This window comes from Protopterus annectens, chromosome 2.part0 (genome assembly GCF_019279795.1).
Source record: "Protopterus annectens isolate FY-2018-M chromosome 2.part0, PAN1.0, whole genome shotgun sequence".
Classification (NCBI taxonomy): domain Eukaryota; kingdom Metazoa; phylum Chordata; order Ceratodontiformes; family Protopteridae; genus Protopterus; species Protopterus annectens.
In genome coordinates, this window is record NC_056728.1 from 714839836 (window position 1) to 714857635 (window position 17800).

The following is a 17800-nucleotide window of genomic DNA, read 5'->3' on the forward strand; positions in this document are numbered from 1 at the left end:
GCAGTCCTCTCCTGCACATCTTCTGCTCTCTGTCCTAATAACAGGGCATACTGTCCAATCACATATTGTGTGATGATGTTAGTTTCCCCAACAGAGAATGCTGGTAAGTGAGCACTCTGGATATTATCTAGATTACTTAAACAGGAAAAAGGTCACAGGACCCCATACAGTTGTCAAAATGCACATCAACGATGAATATTACTTGCAAATAATCCACACTACACCAAAACCCTCCAAGCTATCATGGCTATAGCAGCTTGCATTACACGTCTGTCCCTGAGCTATCTTATTCCTACCAATGTTGGACACTTGATTGCGCAATCCTCTATCCTCCATTCATTTCTGTGTAGTGGGTTGACAGTGGTCATCTTCCATGTGGATGGTGTGTGTATGGTGGCAGGTCTGTGTTTGACTGTGGTGTGTGATGGAGCTCTGAGCACATGCCTGAGTTCATGTAGGAGGCAGACACTGATGTCATTATGCCCTATGGAGATATGCTGTTGTCATCAGTATGCAATATGTACATGCTCACCATTGCTGTGGGAAGCAGTGTGGTTGATGTGCATGTCTCCATGTAAGACTGGGGTGTACAGGGTGGCAATGTTCCCACCTAACATGTGTAATGCAAGTTGCCTATATCCATGGCATGTGTGTATGAGGTGTTCTTTACCTCCAGTACAAGGTGAATTGTGTTTCATCTGAGATGTACAACATATGTGGAGACACAGTTGCAATTGTACTTAATGGTGTGGATATGTCCAATTCATAGTCATAGTCAGCCTTACAGAACATCACCTGTGAACTTACCTGCTTGCTCAGATATAGGTGGACTTGCTTCAAAGTTGTTGCCTGCACCTATGTGTCCCTGTACAGCCAAAGTAGCAACCTATTATGTGGTTTGTGTATTGCTGCTGTCCACCAAAGGGGATTACTCTACCTTGGTGGAGCCTGGATATACAGGTCAGGTACTGCTGTATCCATACAGCTACAGTGGATATAAAGGGTACATAGCCCTGATACACTGCCTGGTATTTTTGCAATTGGAACATGACACCACAATAACCCATTTCATAATAATTCCCACCTATAGTGTGACCTATAGCCTGTACAATTCAATTAAAAACATAGCAATCTGACTGTGAAAACATATGAAAATAATGCTCAGTAGAATAAGCCAGTTTAATGAGTGTGCACAACCTTAAACTTGTGTATGGACGACTTGAGATGGTTACAGCATTCATCCATCTTGGTCTGGACTCTAACATCATGGCATATCTTCACTTGGCAGTAGTTGCTCACCTTCCTAGAAACACCTTTGATTGTATTGCAATGGAACTGGACAGATGAGGGGTCACATTCAAGATGAGAAATATTATGAAATTATCTTCTGTGGTCTGATTGTCATACAGCACACAAACCTGACATTCCAACAGGGGTGTATGCACGTGTGCTATCCACTGTATATAGGTGTTGATATAGCTGGTAGTGGTAGGCATGGACAGAGGGTCATAACACAGGTAAACACTTCTCTGAGTAATACTTGACAATCATGCATACTCCAGTACTCACATCAGTATCAGGGCAATGCAACCACCAGTAGCTGTACACATATATGTCTGTTGTATGCACAGACACTGATATAACACACATGTGCAATATGCACAACCTATTTACCTGACTGCTTGAGACCCATGTGATTAGTTTAGTGCCTTCCAGCTGAACATGTGCATACATACATGTGCTCAGGGGATACCTTGTATACATTTCTGTTGGATGAAAGTATGGCACACTGTATTTACATTCTTGTTGCTCAATCATACTTCTCAACAGTACTATACTATGCACACGCCCTATATAGGTGTCTTAGCTTTACAAGGTAAACATGTGTCATACTCATAATCACAGGTAACATGGATAAGGAAAACATCCCATTAACTGGCCTAGCAGTGGCACAGTCACACTGACAGACACCCCTGCAGTTGTCATATATGAGCTGTCCTTTCCCAGGTGAGTCAGGCTCCTGAGCTGTGATCCCACATCAGAACCTCTCAGAGCATCACATCTGGACAAAGCCTAAAATGATGGAGGGATAAATAGGGACAGACTTTAAATACACCTGTTACAAATACAGGAAGTTCATAGAATGATACATTTAGCAATACAGTGAATATTCTTAAGGATGTGGGGTATTAAACTCAAGTGTTTGTCATTATCTGATGATTTCAATCCTCAGCTATTTGCCAGTAAAGTACAGATCTCAGGAGGAACAGACAAAAATACATGATGCTAAAATGTGGACATTCCTTGAGGTTCTGTACAGTTGAGAGTTATGTTTGTGATATCTCCCACTGCAGAAAGGGTCAGATGCTATGGCCATATCAGCTGTTTAGCAGGACATTAGTACAGCATGTCTTGTTGGGACATATATTCCTCCAAATCATATTTCCCATTATTACAGACCAGGTACTACATTCAATTACTTGCTTACATGTTCCACTTACCTTTTTTATTTCTTCTCTTTTTCACTTTATGTTTCATTTTTTATTTTTTTCTTTCTCTCTCTCTCTCTCTCTCCTTCCCTGTGTACTACAGGGATAGAGCTGGTTTAAATAGGTGGCAGCATGGCTTTTGTAGGCAATGCTCATGACCAGGTGATGGCATGTGCAACTATTGGTGTTCCCCACTTGCTAAGTGCATGCAGAGCAGCTATGTAGTTCTTCCAATAGCCAATGCCATGGCAACACACTCCTATAACTGAGTACTCCATGTGGGCATTGGCTCTTTCCCTTACTTATGAGGAAGACACCCTGGAGTTGTGTGTGCTACTACCTCTTACAACAAGACTTGAGGAGACAAGCCAACTAAATGGAGGGGAAGGTTCAAGACTTGGAGCAGAATGTGAGTATTTCTGTTATATGTTTGGAATACTGCTAGTTTAACAGGGTTTGTCTGCACATGACTACTTCTGCATGGGTTTCAGTCTGACAAAGCTCTGTCTCTGCATTGCTCTTAACTGTAGGGCCATCCACATAATGGCCACAGGTTAGCCTGTTATGTATGGGCTGTTCCCCAGACAGGTGTTGCCCTTGGCAAATCAGTAGCATACTCTGGTGATTACATTATGCAAATGGTAGCATCCATTTGTTTTTCTGACTTTATATCCCTCAGAAAAGATATGTTACAACAAACTCTGTAACACCAGCAACCTTCTCAGTGTATAACAGCAATATTTCATGTATGGCCATGTATTTGGGCTTCTGTCCATCAGTTATGTCAGGCTTTGTCCAGATGTCATACAGTAGTAGGTGGATAGGTATACTGGTCTATCATTATTTAGTGCTGTAATTCCTGCTGAGAGGAATGGCTGGGAAACATGTTGAAATCTGTACATTCAAGAGTTAGGTGTATAAAAAATGCTCTTAGATGGCCTTGTAAAATATTTCATGTGGGGGACAGTAACACATGTTTTAAAACTAGGTTGTTAGAAAATGTCAGACGTATTACTGATAAGAAATATGTCAGTTCTATAGCTGTACATTTGAATAAATCACACCATGGGGACAGTAGTGGATCTCAAGGTACTGTTTTTGAAAATGTATGTTCCTCAGTGTGATGAAACATTCATAAAAGGACAATTGTTATGTACAGACTTCAGTGTTTACTCCTTGAAGGCTTTGGCCAAGATATTAGAGTATAATAAACATGTGTGAATTACTGGCTGGTTGTATTTTTCTTTGCTATGTTCAGACATTTTATTTATTTTGCTAAGAGATTGCTGTATATCTGGCCATTGTGTATGTACTGTTCACTCATTTATTTGGACTGTGGGGGAGCAGATATGAGTGTCATGGCTGCTTTTGTATTCAACTGTGCATGCTGCCCCAGTTGTGGATGGTCTATCAGCAGCATATGTTTGCATGGGCATGTTGAGACATGTATGTATATATATATATATATATATATATATATATATATATATATATATATATATGTATATATATATATATATATATATATATATATATATATAAATATCTGTATATGTATTTATGTTTTTATGTGTGTGTGTATATATATATATATATATATATATATATATATATATATATATTTTTTTTTTTTTTTTTCCGTGTGGTTCAGGGAGGCACATCTTAGGTCATTCACACCCACATGTACCTGTTGTTAAGGAACCTGAGTGTGTGCGTTATGTGGCTGATCCTGGGGCATGACAGGCAGCTGACTGTTACTTTCTCCTTATTCAACCTAGTGAGTGGGACATCAGTGTGCCTCAGTATTGAGTCGCGACTAGTGTGTTGGGCATGCTGTTTTGCCTTAGAAGCTTTGGTTGAGTGGCACACTGTTTAGGAGAGTTATGTGTCTCGTGATTAGTGTTGTGTTGTGGTCAAGTGTGTTTCTGCCTTGGAGGTCTCTGCTGTTTGAGTAGATTTTTATTGAAAGCCTCAGCGAAGGTGGGTGTGTGGGTTGAGATTTTATGTGAAGGCAGTGCTGGTGTGTGATCTGGATGGCTATGTGTTCCATGTGGTGTGGTGCAAGTGTTGACCTTCTCCTCTTGACCAGCTATTCTGGTCTTGGCTGAAGAGTGCGTGGCTTCCAATATGGATATATAAGTGTATCTCTCGCAAGTCTGAATGTTGAGAGGTAAGGGGAGAGGGTTGTCAGTGTACATGAGGCAGTTGCTATATTGCCTCAGGATATCCAAGTTCACCAGGTTAATAGGAGAAAGCACAGGGAACTGACCTTTAGACATGCCTGGAGGGGGTGGGCATTAATAGGTACTGGAGCTGTTTCCTTGTAGAATGTTTAGTGCTGGTAACACTTTTGTGTTACAATAATTGCTACAACAAGTCTGTTAGAGTGCTAAACTATTAAGCTAGTAAAAGTGCAGGAGAGGAGAGAACTAGCAGATCTAAGGAAAAAATTGAAGAGCAGACCTTGGCACTGCTCAGATGTATATATAAATCCAAAACACTGGAGCAACAGAAGACACCAATAAGGAATTAGCATAAACAACTTTTTACTCAAAGCTTTCATCTCAAAGACTTCTTCAGAAATAAAAATACATGCATTTAACACATTTTTATATAAAAATCATGTCCCTCCCATAATCACTAATCACAATTAAACACTTAATCAATTAGTGCAATAAAACAATTAATGTAATGCAATAAACAAAATTGAAATAAACATTTTATAATTTATATACCAAAATGTCAGAAATAAAATCAACTAAATTGTAAAGTTATATAATTATACTACATATATACTTGCTATCTACTGTCTGTTAAAAAGCATTTAATGTTAATAAATGCATTTAAACCTGTGGGGTTATCAGCCCCCAGTCTAAGCTGCCATAGTGATTATTTTCTTTCCACTCTGTTTTTTAAATTGCCACCCCTTAAATCAACTTCAATGTGTTACAAAACACTGAAAGTGAATTTTTTGTATAAACTACATTGTATGCAGTGTCTAAATAAGGCATGTTAGTCATCCTTCATCTTAATAGCATAATAGTGCTCTTTAATACATTTACTTGGATTCATAGTAGTCATCCCTACACAGAATGCAGTGCAACCTGAACATAAGGCAATATATACCAAGTTAGTAGAATTACAGTTAAATCTCCTAGGTACACTGATGGTACGATTTAAATGAGGTAAATTGATGAAAGGTCCTTCATAGATGCATCTACATACATTACAATAAAACCATTTAGACATACCCCTAGGCTTATTAGCTACCGGTATGGATACCAAAGTTTCATTTTTTTCTATCAAACTCTTAATGGAATTAGATTTTTTTATAAACAAAGGTAGGGTTATCACCTAAAATGGTATGAAGTTCACTATTACCAGAAATAATCTTTCAGTTACTAGTGACCCCTGATTTAATTGTATTACTATCTCTCGTCATGTTAATAATACATTTAGGTGTTGTCAAAAATGAAGTGGAAGCAGAGTGATCAGTAATGCTCTTGACACAAAGCCCCATATTAATAATAGGGGGAAACTCTAACTCTCTTCTGTCTATAATATTAGTACTCACTTCTTGAAGTAAAGACAATGAGTACCCTCTACACAAAATAACTCATTTAACTTCATCAAGAAATAAATTGTCATCTGTGGTCATACGTGATTCTCTAATAAATTGACCCTTGGGAACATTTCTTTTCATATATAAGGGATGGTTGCTACTGAAATGTAGATAGTTGTTAACATAAGTAGCTTTCCTAAAAATTCTACTAGAAAAGCACTTGTCTATGGAATTCCATTCCAAACTCACATCCAAGTAGTTTACTTTATTGCCATAGCCAGTTAAATTTCAAGAAATCACAACTTGCATTCATTTGTGCTAAGAAAGAAGAATGTTTGTCAGAAGGGCATTTAATGATGGAAAACAAATCATCAATGTACCTGCAATAGAATAAAATATCAGAGCCAAGACCAATAGTGGGTAAAAATTCTTTTTCCCACCATGCCGTTACCAAACCAGCGAAAGCTGGGGCTACAGTAGCCCCCATTGCTACACCACAAAGCTGTTTATAGATTTTCTTATTCAAAATAAAGAAATTATCTAATAATAATTCCAACAGAGAACAGCATGTTTTAACTGAAGATTTAGACCAAGTGGTGTACTTGGTAAGAAATGAGACACAAACTCTATTCTTCCTATTTGTGGAATACATGTGTATAGAGATACAACATCAGCAGTCAATATAAAAAACTCAATCTCTTCTATACTAGAGTTCAAATGACATTGACTAAATAACCTTACCTGTTCCAAAAATTACCAAGAATCTTTAATAAATGAAGGCAGCCTTTGAACCACTGGGTTAAGTAACGTGTCTAAGTATAATGATAAACCCTCTGTAATACTACAAGATGAAGAAGCAATAGGTCTAAATGGTGGATTAGAAGTATTTTTATGAATTTTGGGCATACCAAATAGTATACCCAATCTAGGATTTTCAATAACAAGAAAATCATAAATTTCAGCAGAAATCTCACCATTCATCAAAAGGTCATATAAAACATACTTTACAAACCTATAACTTCTATCTGTAATATCACTGTCCACTTCCATATATTCATTTGTATTATTTAAAAGCTTTTCCATTGCTATAATAAAATCAGCTGTAGACATGATAACCAACCCGCCTGCTTTATCAGCCTTCATAAACTTAACATTGTCTGTATGTTGAAACTCATAAAGGGCTTTCTTCTCTTCATAACTTGAATTAAAATAGAAATTGTCAGGTTTACTTCCTAATACTGTTCTATGTCTTTACTGCAAAAGGCTTCAAATATTTTCAGAGTGTTATGAAGGGCAGGGTTAAAGGCTGAAGGTGTTCTAAATGTAGTAGAATATGGTACATTCACATCTTTAAAGATGTACATTAAATTACATTTTTTGACATACAGCTTTAAATTAAGCAATGTATTAGCTAAATCTGCTCTGCTACTATGAACAAAATTAAGTCCCAATTTAAGCAAACGTGTTTGAGTCTCAGACAAAACAAGGTCAGATAAATTATAGATTTTAATGTCTGAACTCACATTGTAAGCCAGTCTTAAATCAGTATGGTCTTGAGCTGTTACTTCCGAAAACGACTCCGTCCTCATCCTTGTTTCACCTGTATAGTCGGCGTCGACCTTTTGACGTTATTTGGAGAATCTTTATTATTAGTGGAAGTAGAACCCAAGTTCAAAGTTGTAGTATTACCCTTCAGTGTTGATGAAATTTTAAGATCATTAGTGTTCTCTTGTTGATGACGTGAAACGTCCGATGCTGTAGAAGCAGTTATTAAAGTAGAAGGAACTTGGTTTAAGGTGGAATGCCCGGTTTGCACTGCATTTGTTATCTTTTTTATCTTTGTTAAGCAAAGGCTTATAATAAGTACCTTTATGTGAATTCTCACTAATGAAAAAAACATTACCTTCTTTATAAGCTTTAATATCTCAGTTAATCTTTTTAGATTTCCTTTGGACCACAATGTGTTCGTATTTGTCAACTGATTCCAACATCTGCTCATAGGACGTGAAAGTACTATTGGAACCACTTAAAACCACTTTACATTCATTGTCCAAAGTTTCTAATTCAGTTTTTAAGTCTATTAATAAACTTTTGTTACGTTTGACCAATAATCTTAGAAAATCAAGCCCTGCTTGGTTGAAAAAGGAAACTAGTTCGTTAAAAAAGGGATCTTCCTTAAATACTCCATTCAGAGCTTTAAAACCTCAGTCCCTTAGGCACAATTTGCAAAGCTATACAATGTTCAAAATATTTGTTTTCAACTACTAGGGCTCTATACTTTTTAAGTCTCTTTTCCAAGGGAAATAATTGGTCAGATAGATCAGTGTTGTCATTTTTATCAGGAATGCCAGTTTCACTAGTCAGAATGAAAGGATCAATTTCTGAATTCAAAGAAGCTGTAACATCTTTATAGGCTGTAAATTTACTGGCAAGCAGATTAACTTCTTTTGAACCACTGAAAACAGTCCCTTTATCATTAACATTGTAGCTGCAAGAACTGGAAACATTACCCGTAGATGGAATTCCACTTTTGTAAATCTTCTTCGTAAGTGCGGCTAAACAATTCTGTAAGCTTTGAAGCTCAATAAACAGACCTGCCAACTCAACCTGCTGGCTGTCATTATTAGGATGTAAGGACATGTTCATCAAGTCATCCTCTGGAGCATGAGCCATAACCAAAACTACCAAATAAACGACCACCAGTGTAACTAAACAAATAAGTCCAAAACACTGGAGCAACAGAGGAAGACACTAACAAGGAATTAGCGTTAAAAACTTTTTACTCAATGCTTTCGTCTCGAAGACTTCTTCAGAAATACAAATACATGCGTTTAACACACTTTTATACTAAAATTATGTCCCGCCCATAATCACAATTAAACATTTAATCAATCAATTAGTGCAATAAAAAATTAGTACTCCAATAAACAAAATTTAAATAAACATTTTATAATTTATGTACCAAAATGTCAGAAATAAAATCAACTAAAATGTAAAGTTATATAATTATATAACATATACACTTCCTATCTACTGTCTGTTAAAAAGCATGTAATGTTAACAAATTCATTTAAACCTGGGGGGTCATCAGCCCCCAGTCTAAGCTGCCATACTGATTCTTTTCTTTCCACTCTGTTTTTTAAATTGCCACCCCTTAAATCAACTTATTTTATTTATTTTGTTGCTGGTCTGAACAAGGGCTGTTGGATACATAGTGATTAAGGCACTTTTAAGCAGTTGTAAGCGGATTTGCGTGGGTTTGCGTGACAGTAAGCAATGCTAACTTCCGGTTAAATATACTTGCAGACAGTTAGCCTTAAAAGTGCTTAATCCATGTAGGCATTGCTTAGCGCCATGCAAACAGGCTTAATCCCGCTTACTACTGCTTAAAACAGCTTACTCCCGCTTACCCCATGCTAATTTCTTTAAAAGAAAAGAAAAAAGGGGTGACAGGAAACTGGTGAAAAAGGGGGCATGTAGATGGAAAGACAATAGGGAAAGTAGCTAGGGATGTGCAGGACAGGTGTAGGGAAGGTCCATAGCTGTCCATTTCTTCTACAGCAACAGCTGTGCATATATACTGAATTTGGAGTTATAGTTGGACACACAAAGCCCCAAGAGAGGGGTGAGGACAACAATGATGTGCTGTGAAGCCAATTAGCCAGATGTGTGGAAAATGGACAGCTATGTATGGGGCAAAGTTTTTTTTTGGGGGGAACAGATTGCCCTATTATTTAAGGTGAGAGTGGGATGTTGGGGTATTTGGGGAGGTAGACTGGGTAGGAAGACAGTCAAGACAGACAAGACAGCAAACAGGAGTGGTATATGACACATGTGGGGGTAAATGCCTTGGACGGGTAAGGGTGTTTGGAAATCGGAAGCCCATGACCCCCCAAATGGATACAGTAGGACTGAGGTCCCCTCCCATTGGCAGTCATCACTGCACCTTCACGGCCCCAAAGGTGGCTGTGCTGAGTGCTGAGCAGGAGGGGCAGGCTGACCCTCTAATTGCACCTCGCGACCCTCAAGCTGGCATAGCAGATCTCCAAACTCCTTTCGGAGCTTGCTACACACCAATCCCTAGACCTGGCTTCAGGCAACGGTATCCTGTCCACGCCCACTCCCAGGGGGGATGAGCCCCATCCCCTGAGGCAGTTCCACCTGAAGGTGGTGCAGGACCAGCAGATGAGGAGGTCCCGGGGTGGGGCCCAGATGTGCTGGGTCCCGATGCCATGGGCAGATGAGGTGGGTCCACTTGGACCGGCCTTCCCAAACGTGCTATGGTGTTGCAGTTTTAGAACATATGTGGGTTAGTGATAGTCAACACAATCCAGGATTAGTTATAACAGCATGCATAGATATTCCCATTAACCCAAAACAACAGATTTGGAACAGTTGCATAGCAAACAGAACACATGCATATATGGAACCACAGTGGCCATTACAATGGCATACAGGTTACACTGATAGAAATAGGCCAACAATGATAGTATTTCAACATGGAACAGTAATAGTAACACATTTCAGTACTTGTTGAACAATAGGACATATGTCCTAACAGGTTTGGTGTAAAACATACCCATTGATTTCTGTGTTTAGATTGTTGCAGAGAGAGATGTCAATTAACAACTTGTATATCCTTGCAGTACTCACAACTTTAATAATCGTTGCTCTAATCATTACTCTACAGGTATTATTACAATACCCTATGGCCTAGGTTTGGCCAGTGGCATGTTTGTACACAGTCTATAATTCAACTGTCTTGTGGCTACTTTCTACTTCACTTACCTGGAAGACCGGTGGGGGAATGTTTGTTAACACTACCTGACTGTTACTACACATATTCCCAAACTCCTAGTTAAAATTATGCACACAGCTTACTACCCTTCCTGGGATTCAAACCATGGCTGTGTCTGCTAAAAATTCAACAATGTGTATCTCATTAGAGTGAGCTATTGAGAAACTGCTGTCTCTTCTTGCAATGTTTTCTGTCTAAGTCTCTCTTGGTTGTACAATCTGACCTTGTAATTACAACATTCTTATACAGACATTCTAGACATGTTTTTATGTAGCACAGTGTTGGAAACAGTGGTTAACACAACATTACTATTCAGATATCAGATCTTGGTGAATGCAACATTTCATGCTATACAATACCAGCATAAACACAACCAGTCCAGGATTTAGAACTTTATTGCCAGGCAGTTTCACTTTTTTTTAAATATGACTTATATGGGACTATTACTGTCATATTGTTTGGTTTATTCAGTACAAACAATATACATTTTATACTGTCAGGTGACATTTTACTCCTTTATATATATTTGGTATGACTACTACAAGCAGGATTGTTAATCACCAGCCTCGCGACGCAGCCTTTGCAACCTACTGGCATGGGCTTCCTGGTTCACAGCCCGCTCAGCTGGAGCTGCAATGAAAATAGAGAAACATTTATGCATACCTATCCATCACATACACAGGCTGGACTTTGGTAAACAGTTATTGCTATGAATACTTACAGACTGCTGGGACATCCCCCCTCTCTCTTGCTTCTTGGACCCACTGTTCCAAGAGATCCCTCTTCCTCCATTTCAAGTCAGCATAGTGGTACCGGACCTGCTCACAAGTCCAAGGGATACCAGTGGCACTGGTGAGATCACGGGTGAAACTTTCCCAAGCTTCTGCTTTATATGCTTTATATTAGGAGCCCTGGTACTGGTCCTGCAGCAGTCTCACATCATGTTCTTTTGCCAGGCGTCCTACCATGACCTTGGACTCCTGTATGCCCCAGCGCTGTGCCCGAAAATGCATGCCCTCTCCAACTCCTGCCATACTGCCCGCAGTAGAGATCTACAACCAGTTATGAGCTGTATTCCCACCTTTGGGGTTTAAATATGGCCAATTTCCCACCCTTTGCTGTGATTGGACGGTTTTGAAAATGCTGAGCTAAGCTAAGCTACGGAAAAACCTGCTTAGCTAAGGTTGTCATTGCCTAAAGGAGCAGGCTCATCATTGCTTACCAATGGGCAAATCCACTTAGCTGGGCTACTCATTGCTTAGTATTCATATGTACACAATGCTTACACCTGGCCAGCATATCTGTGCAATGCTTAGCATTGCTTATGTTTTATTTTATTGGACTAACACCAGTATGGGATTGATTCATCATGCTTTACATAATATAGATTTATTTACTTTCTCTGACATTCCCCAATGTGCTGTAATTACATTTATTCTTGTGTGACTATACTGTATGGGGCACTTGTGTTTATATGGGGATTTCACTACTTTATTACACTGACACCTCACATCTGGGCCTAATACACTACTCTGGTTGAGAAAAATAAGTTACTTCCTACATAAATATGCAAATAAATTAAAATTGTAATGTTTACACATACAAAATGGAAACAGCTTTGTGGAGGCTCAAACCATGGATGACTATATGCAAGGCCCACGCTCTAACCACTACACTATTGCACTTCTGTATATGCTGGATGTCTATCCCTTTTTAACTTATGCTGCCATTACAGTTGGGCTAAGTGTAGCTAAGCAACAGGCACACCCACGTAGCTAAGCTTAAACTTTACTGCATATGTTAAAAAAAAATATTTGTTGTGTTTTTTTTTACTTTGTACCCTTCAGAATATCCATGCTAATGCTGAACCCGTTATTCTATCAGTTTTCTGGCTTTGTAGGGATGATTGTCCCTTATGGCTTTGTCCATATTTCTTACCCTGACGGGTTGGGGGTGTTAGGAGCATTCTCGTTTGATTTAAATTGCCGTACAGAAATTCTAATGTGCAGAGGGCATGTGTATTGTGAGAGCACTGCTCTCAGACACACACCCTGCGCTCATACACAGAACCATGTTCGTTTTACAGCACGGCAGCACACCTTCATGAATATGCATGGCGTGCTGTCATGCTGCATGAGAACAGTCCCTTCTGTGCAACAATAAGGTATTCTTGCATGGAAGTTTGCTGAATCCCAGGGAATATTTTCCTAATAACTTATCATACTATTTTGCTGTAGTTAGATCCATGATTGCATTGTGTAATTATAATTTCAAAAATATATATGCCAGCTTTGTCCAGTTTATTAAACTCTTGCAAAGAATATTCAGAAATACTTGTGCAAAACACCTTTGTGATTTAAGAGTATGATCTAAATATGAAACACAAATCAAGAAAGAAACTGTATACATCAGCTATATTGAGCACATCAGATTTCCAAAGGAAGCCTGAAGAATTGATAGAAGGACTAAAGATTTTTAGGTTCTGCTACAGGTACCAGTGACAGAAATAAAAGTAAAGGAAAGATGTTTAGGTTCTGCTACAGGTACCAGTGACAGAAATAAAAGTAAAGGAAAGATTTTTAGGTTCTGCTACAGGTACCAGTGACAGAAATAAAAGTAAAGGAAAGATTTTTAGGTTCTGCTACAGGTACCAGTGACAGAAATAAAAGTAAAGGAATTCCAGAAATGTACTGAGACTGAAACAAGAGCATAGATAGATACTCAGATATGACATAAGGGGTACACTTTGAACAATTATCATCAGTAAGGAAAGAAATTCTGTCACATTTTTATTTTAATTAAGAAATACATTGTGTCTGGGAAGTAATTTTCAAATATGGCAAAAATATTAATTCTCAGTCAGCTCAGAAGACAGATACTTGGGTGGTTCATTCATCACCTCTGAGAATAGTAAAGTAAAAGGAAAAGACTACAGATATAATTTATTTGTCATTAATGTTGACAGAAAAAGTAGTACAAAGTTGAGTCATGTGCAATGCATAGCATAATAATAATCCAAAGGAAGAGCTGGTCTCATAATTAGTACCATGTTATTCACAGAGCAGAGCAGAGTGACCACATATATGGTCCACTTAATACAACATTATGTCATTTGTGTTGACTAGTACTCAAAGTTTTCTGAAATAATCAAATTGATTGATAGAGAGTAAAATTATAATTAGTATATTAAAATCTATATTCTAGAGGTAATGGATACGTGATATTATATCTGACAAATGTCCATAGCACCAATTTTATGAATTCAGACTATTGAAGAATTTTTATGACTGACTCCATGACCATGCAGTTAAATAAAGAGTTCATTACCATGTCTTTAAATGAAGGGTAAGAATATAAATCTGTGATAGGTGTTGTAAGCTACTTAGTGAGTCCAGTACCAGATATTCTGATAATGCACAGTACTTCAGAGTACTATCACTGTACTTTCTGGAAAGGACATTCTGCAGGAGAGTACCCAAATGTTTTAGTAAAAATGCATCAAATTCTCATATGTTCAAATGTGGGGCTTTAGGTTTTGCAAATTCAACAAAGATGGTCCTTATGTTGCTGTCAATAATTACGTCTGTATGATTGGTTGCCTAGGGCAATGTAATTGTTATGTTAAAAAAGTGCTATACCTGGCAACGTCTATGACCCGTCAGTCTTTTTATGTGCGCAAAAAAATCAGGAAATTGAAGCACCACATTGGTGAACATTATAGGGACATCAAAAACAGAAAGGATAGTAGTGTTTTATACAGGCATTCAAAAGAATGCAGTGGTTTTAAAAGGTTTTTGTTTATTGTTATTGACAAAATAGAAAACAATGACATTAGTGGTGATAGTGACAATCTGAATACAAGGAAATGCCATGGCAACTGAGGTTAAACGCCATGATAAAACCACGAATTAATGATAGTTGTTCAATTATGAGAATTTTAAAACTGTGGGCTATGTCTATTTAACTTAATTTTTTGTAATTTTAACTGACTTTTTTCCTTTGTATAATTACATATTATGATTGTGTTTTTAGGTTTTTACTTAACCTAATATTGGTGAAACACACACAAGAATGATTTTAACTACTTTGTATTGTTTAGAAATTGTGATTTGTTATGGTATATATATTGCTTTAAGTTTTTAATTAGGTTAAGTGGTCAAGATATTTGGTTGGTTGTTAAATTATTGAGACTATTATATAAAGGTAGTGATGATGGTCTATGTTTTTTACTCTGATAAATCCCGATTATTGTGAAGGGTGAATGTGCTTAGTCTCTGCTTGTGAATAAAGCTACTATAAACTGCCATTTTTGCTGTTTCTTGGATTTTTTTTTTTTTGACAACAGCTCACAAAGTCTGTTCATTGCAGAGTATAAAGCTACAATGCAGTAAGCAAACTGGGGGAAGCAGAAAATGATCCAAATGAAAAATTACAATGTAGTGAGAAGACTGCAGCAAAGAAAAGTTATGGAAGTAATATGCTACAGTGCAGAAAACTGGAATGTACAAAACTGGAACAAGTTGCAATAAGCAAACCGCACCCAGAAAATATAACAGCTGGCACTTGAAAATCAGACACACCAGTCCAGAAAATGTCTAAGAGAAATAAACAAACCTTCAGGGTCTGAAGTACAAAAGTAATGTGAAAATTGATCCCAAAATTTTGTGCATAGGCAGGCACACTCCCTCCATCTTTTGTTATTAACAGAAAGTGCTACTTCTTGTTAGTTCTTCTCAATTCTCCTTACAACCCTAACATGATGAGGCCATATATTTCTGAAAGTAGCATTCACACTCTGGACTAGATAATGAAATGTCTCAATGCTTACTCCAGGGGACTAAGGCTAAATGCCCACCTACCTCAGGTATTCAGTGAGTTAACAGGATTTAAACAGAAGTGTTTAAAATACTTGACTTCTGAGGCCAAATTCAAATGCATTTTTGAACTTAAGCACTCAAACTGTATCAACTGTTTTGTTCCCTTCTGTTAATACCCCTGTGCTCACTGTAAATGCTCTGCAAAAAGTTTGCTTCCATTTCTTTTCTGTTGTATTTATGATGATACCTTATCTTGTTGAAAAGGGTATTTGATCCAGTCCACTTATTCAGTTATCAGGTACATAAATAAATATGCCTAAAATAGTATTTCAATAACTTGATTATGCCAGATATATTCATGCCAAAAATGAATGATGCAAAGTTATGACATTTTACTTAACATTTTATTTGCTTAAAAATGTAAAACATAGGATTAAACAGGCTAATAAAAAACAGGAATGTGCAATATATGTAAAGAACAATCTAGCTGAAAATAAGAAAACAAAAAGTAGCAAAACATAATGCATTTTGTTTCTCTTTGTAGCAGGACAACCACATTGCCATTCTTGAAACTGGAAATTTGAGGATCCGCAGCATTGAAACAGAAGATGCAGGACAATATCGATGTGTTGCAAAGAACAGTCTTGGTACAGAATATTCCAAACCTGCTACAGTGAAAGTACAGGGTAAGTTATCATTTTCACTGCTCAGCGGAACTTTAAGCTAAGAAATGACTGAAGTTTGGTTGAATTTGTACTACTCAGTTGAAAACTAACTCACCCAACTTTACCAGAATCTGTACAACTAAAAAATAGACTCAAGTATCTAACCAGTACAGGATCTCTGATGTGTGAATCTTCACAGTATATATGGCAATATACTTGTGAATGTTGCATATTCAAAATTTTTTGCTAATATTTTTCTTATCAAATAACATTCTAAGGCTCCAGTTTTCCTGATTGTCATTTACTTAAGCAATAACTGACTTGTGGGTGTGGATAAATCCGTATATACCTGCACCCATTACTCAGTTATTGCTATTATGCAATGACATTATTTAACAAACAAGTTGCTTACTTTGCTTTAATTGTCTATATAACAGCACCGTAGTGTCCCTCTGCACTGTTTCCTTGTTTTTCTGCATTTGTTGATGTACTGTGCATGCATATGGGACTTACATTCCCATGCTTGCACAGTACATCAGTGCTGTTGAAAATAAGCAACAGAGAAAGGAAGATCTCTCTTGCTTTTTCTTAACAATAAAAAAACAGACATTTTAGAGGTATGAGAGAGACAGGGCAGAAATACAAAGAAAACCAGGTATGTTTCTATAGTTTTGCAGAACATACCCAATTTTTCTTGTATTTGCTCTGCCCTCTATATGTACCTCTGAACCTCTTAGCTCAAGAAATTTGGACAAAGCTTTAACTTTAAAGCTTTAAAGCATAACTATAGGGGTCAGTTGTAAATGCTGGTCTTAAAAGCTTAGAAAGCTGATAGAATAACAAGATTTGTATTATTGCGCATTGTCTGAAGGATATAAAGCCTGAAACTAAAATGCAGTGATTTGTTGAAAAACTGAAAATTTTATGAGAAACAGACCAAAAATATAAGGCAAAAATCTGAAAAATCTGTGGAAATCTGTACAGTTGAGATGTATGCCTCTGTAGCATATACTAATAGAAGAAAGTTTGACTTAGTGGTACTTCAGCGACTGGACTTTTTTCTATCGGTATATGCTCGATGTACAATGGGCACGCTGGTTGGCTGCGCAATCACTGTGTGCACATTTTTGAATAGTAATGAACTATCATTGTATAATTCATAATAAGTTTATACTTTACAGCTTGTGTCCTTATCTAAGAATTTTATTAATGGCTGACCAAATTCTAGTTCATGTTTACTATAAGGCCTAGATCTTAAGCGCTACATATAAAATTAAAAATAAAGAAATGCACAAACAGCAACAGTTAAGACACTACACAACAATATATTTTGGAACAAAGCAGTATGTATAATGAATGTCAAACACTAAATTATTGAAACAAATCAAACAGATTATTAATGGAATATAATGAAAATCTTGAACCAGATTATTAATATAATATAGTAAATGAATACATGCCAGTGTTAC

The 17800-nt window shown here is 37.2% G+C and overlaps 1 protein-coding gene across 1 annotated transcript in view; it reads left to right on the forward strand.

Moving 5' to 3' along the window:
* MUSK (muscle associated receptor tyrosine kinase) overlaps nt 1-17800 on the forward strand; it is a 1728668-nt gene that overhangs the window by 645912 nt on the left and 1064956 nt on the right. The window contains exon 5 of the mRNA XM_044061034.1: nt 16211-16352. Coding sequence (XP_043916969.1) covers nt 16211-16352 — 142 coding nt within the window. The remainder of the gene's footprint in view (nt 1-16210; nt 16353-17800) is intronic.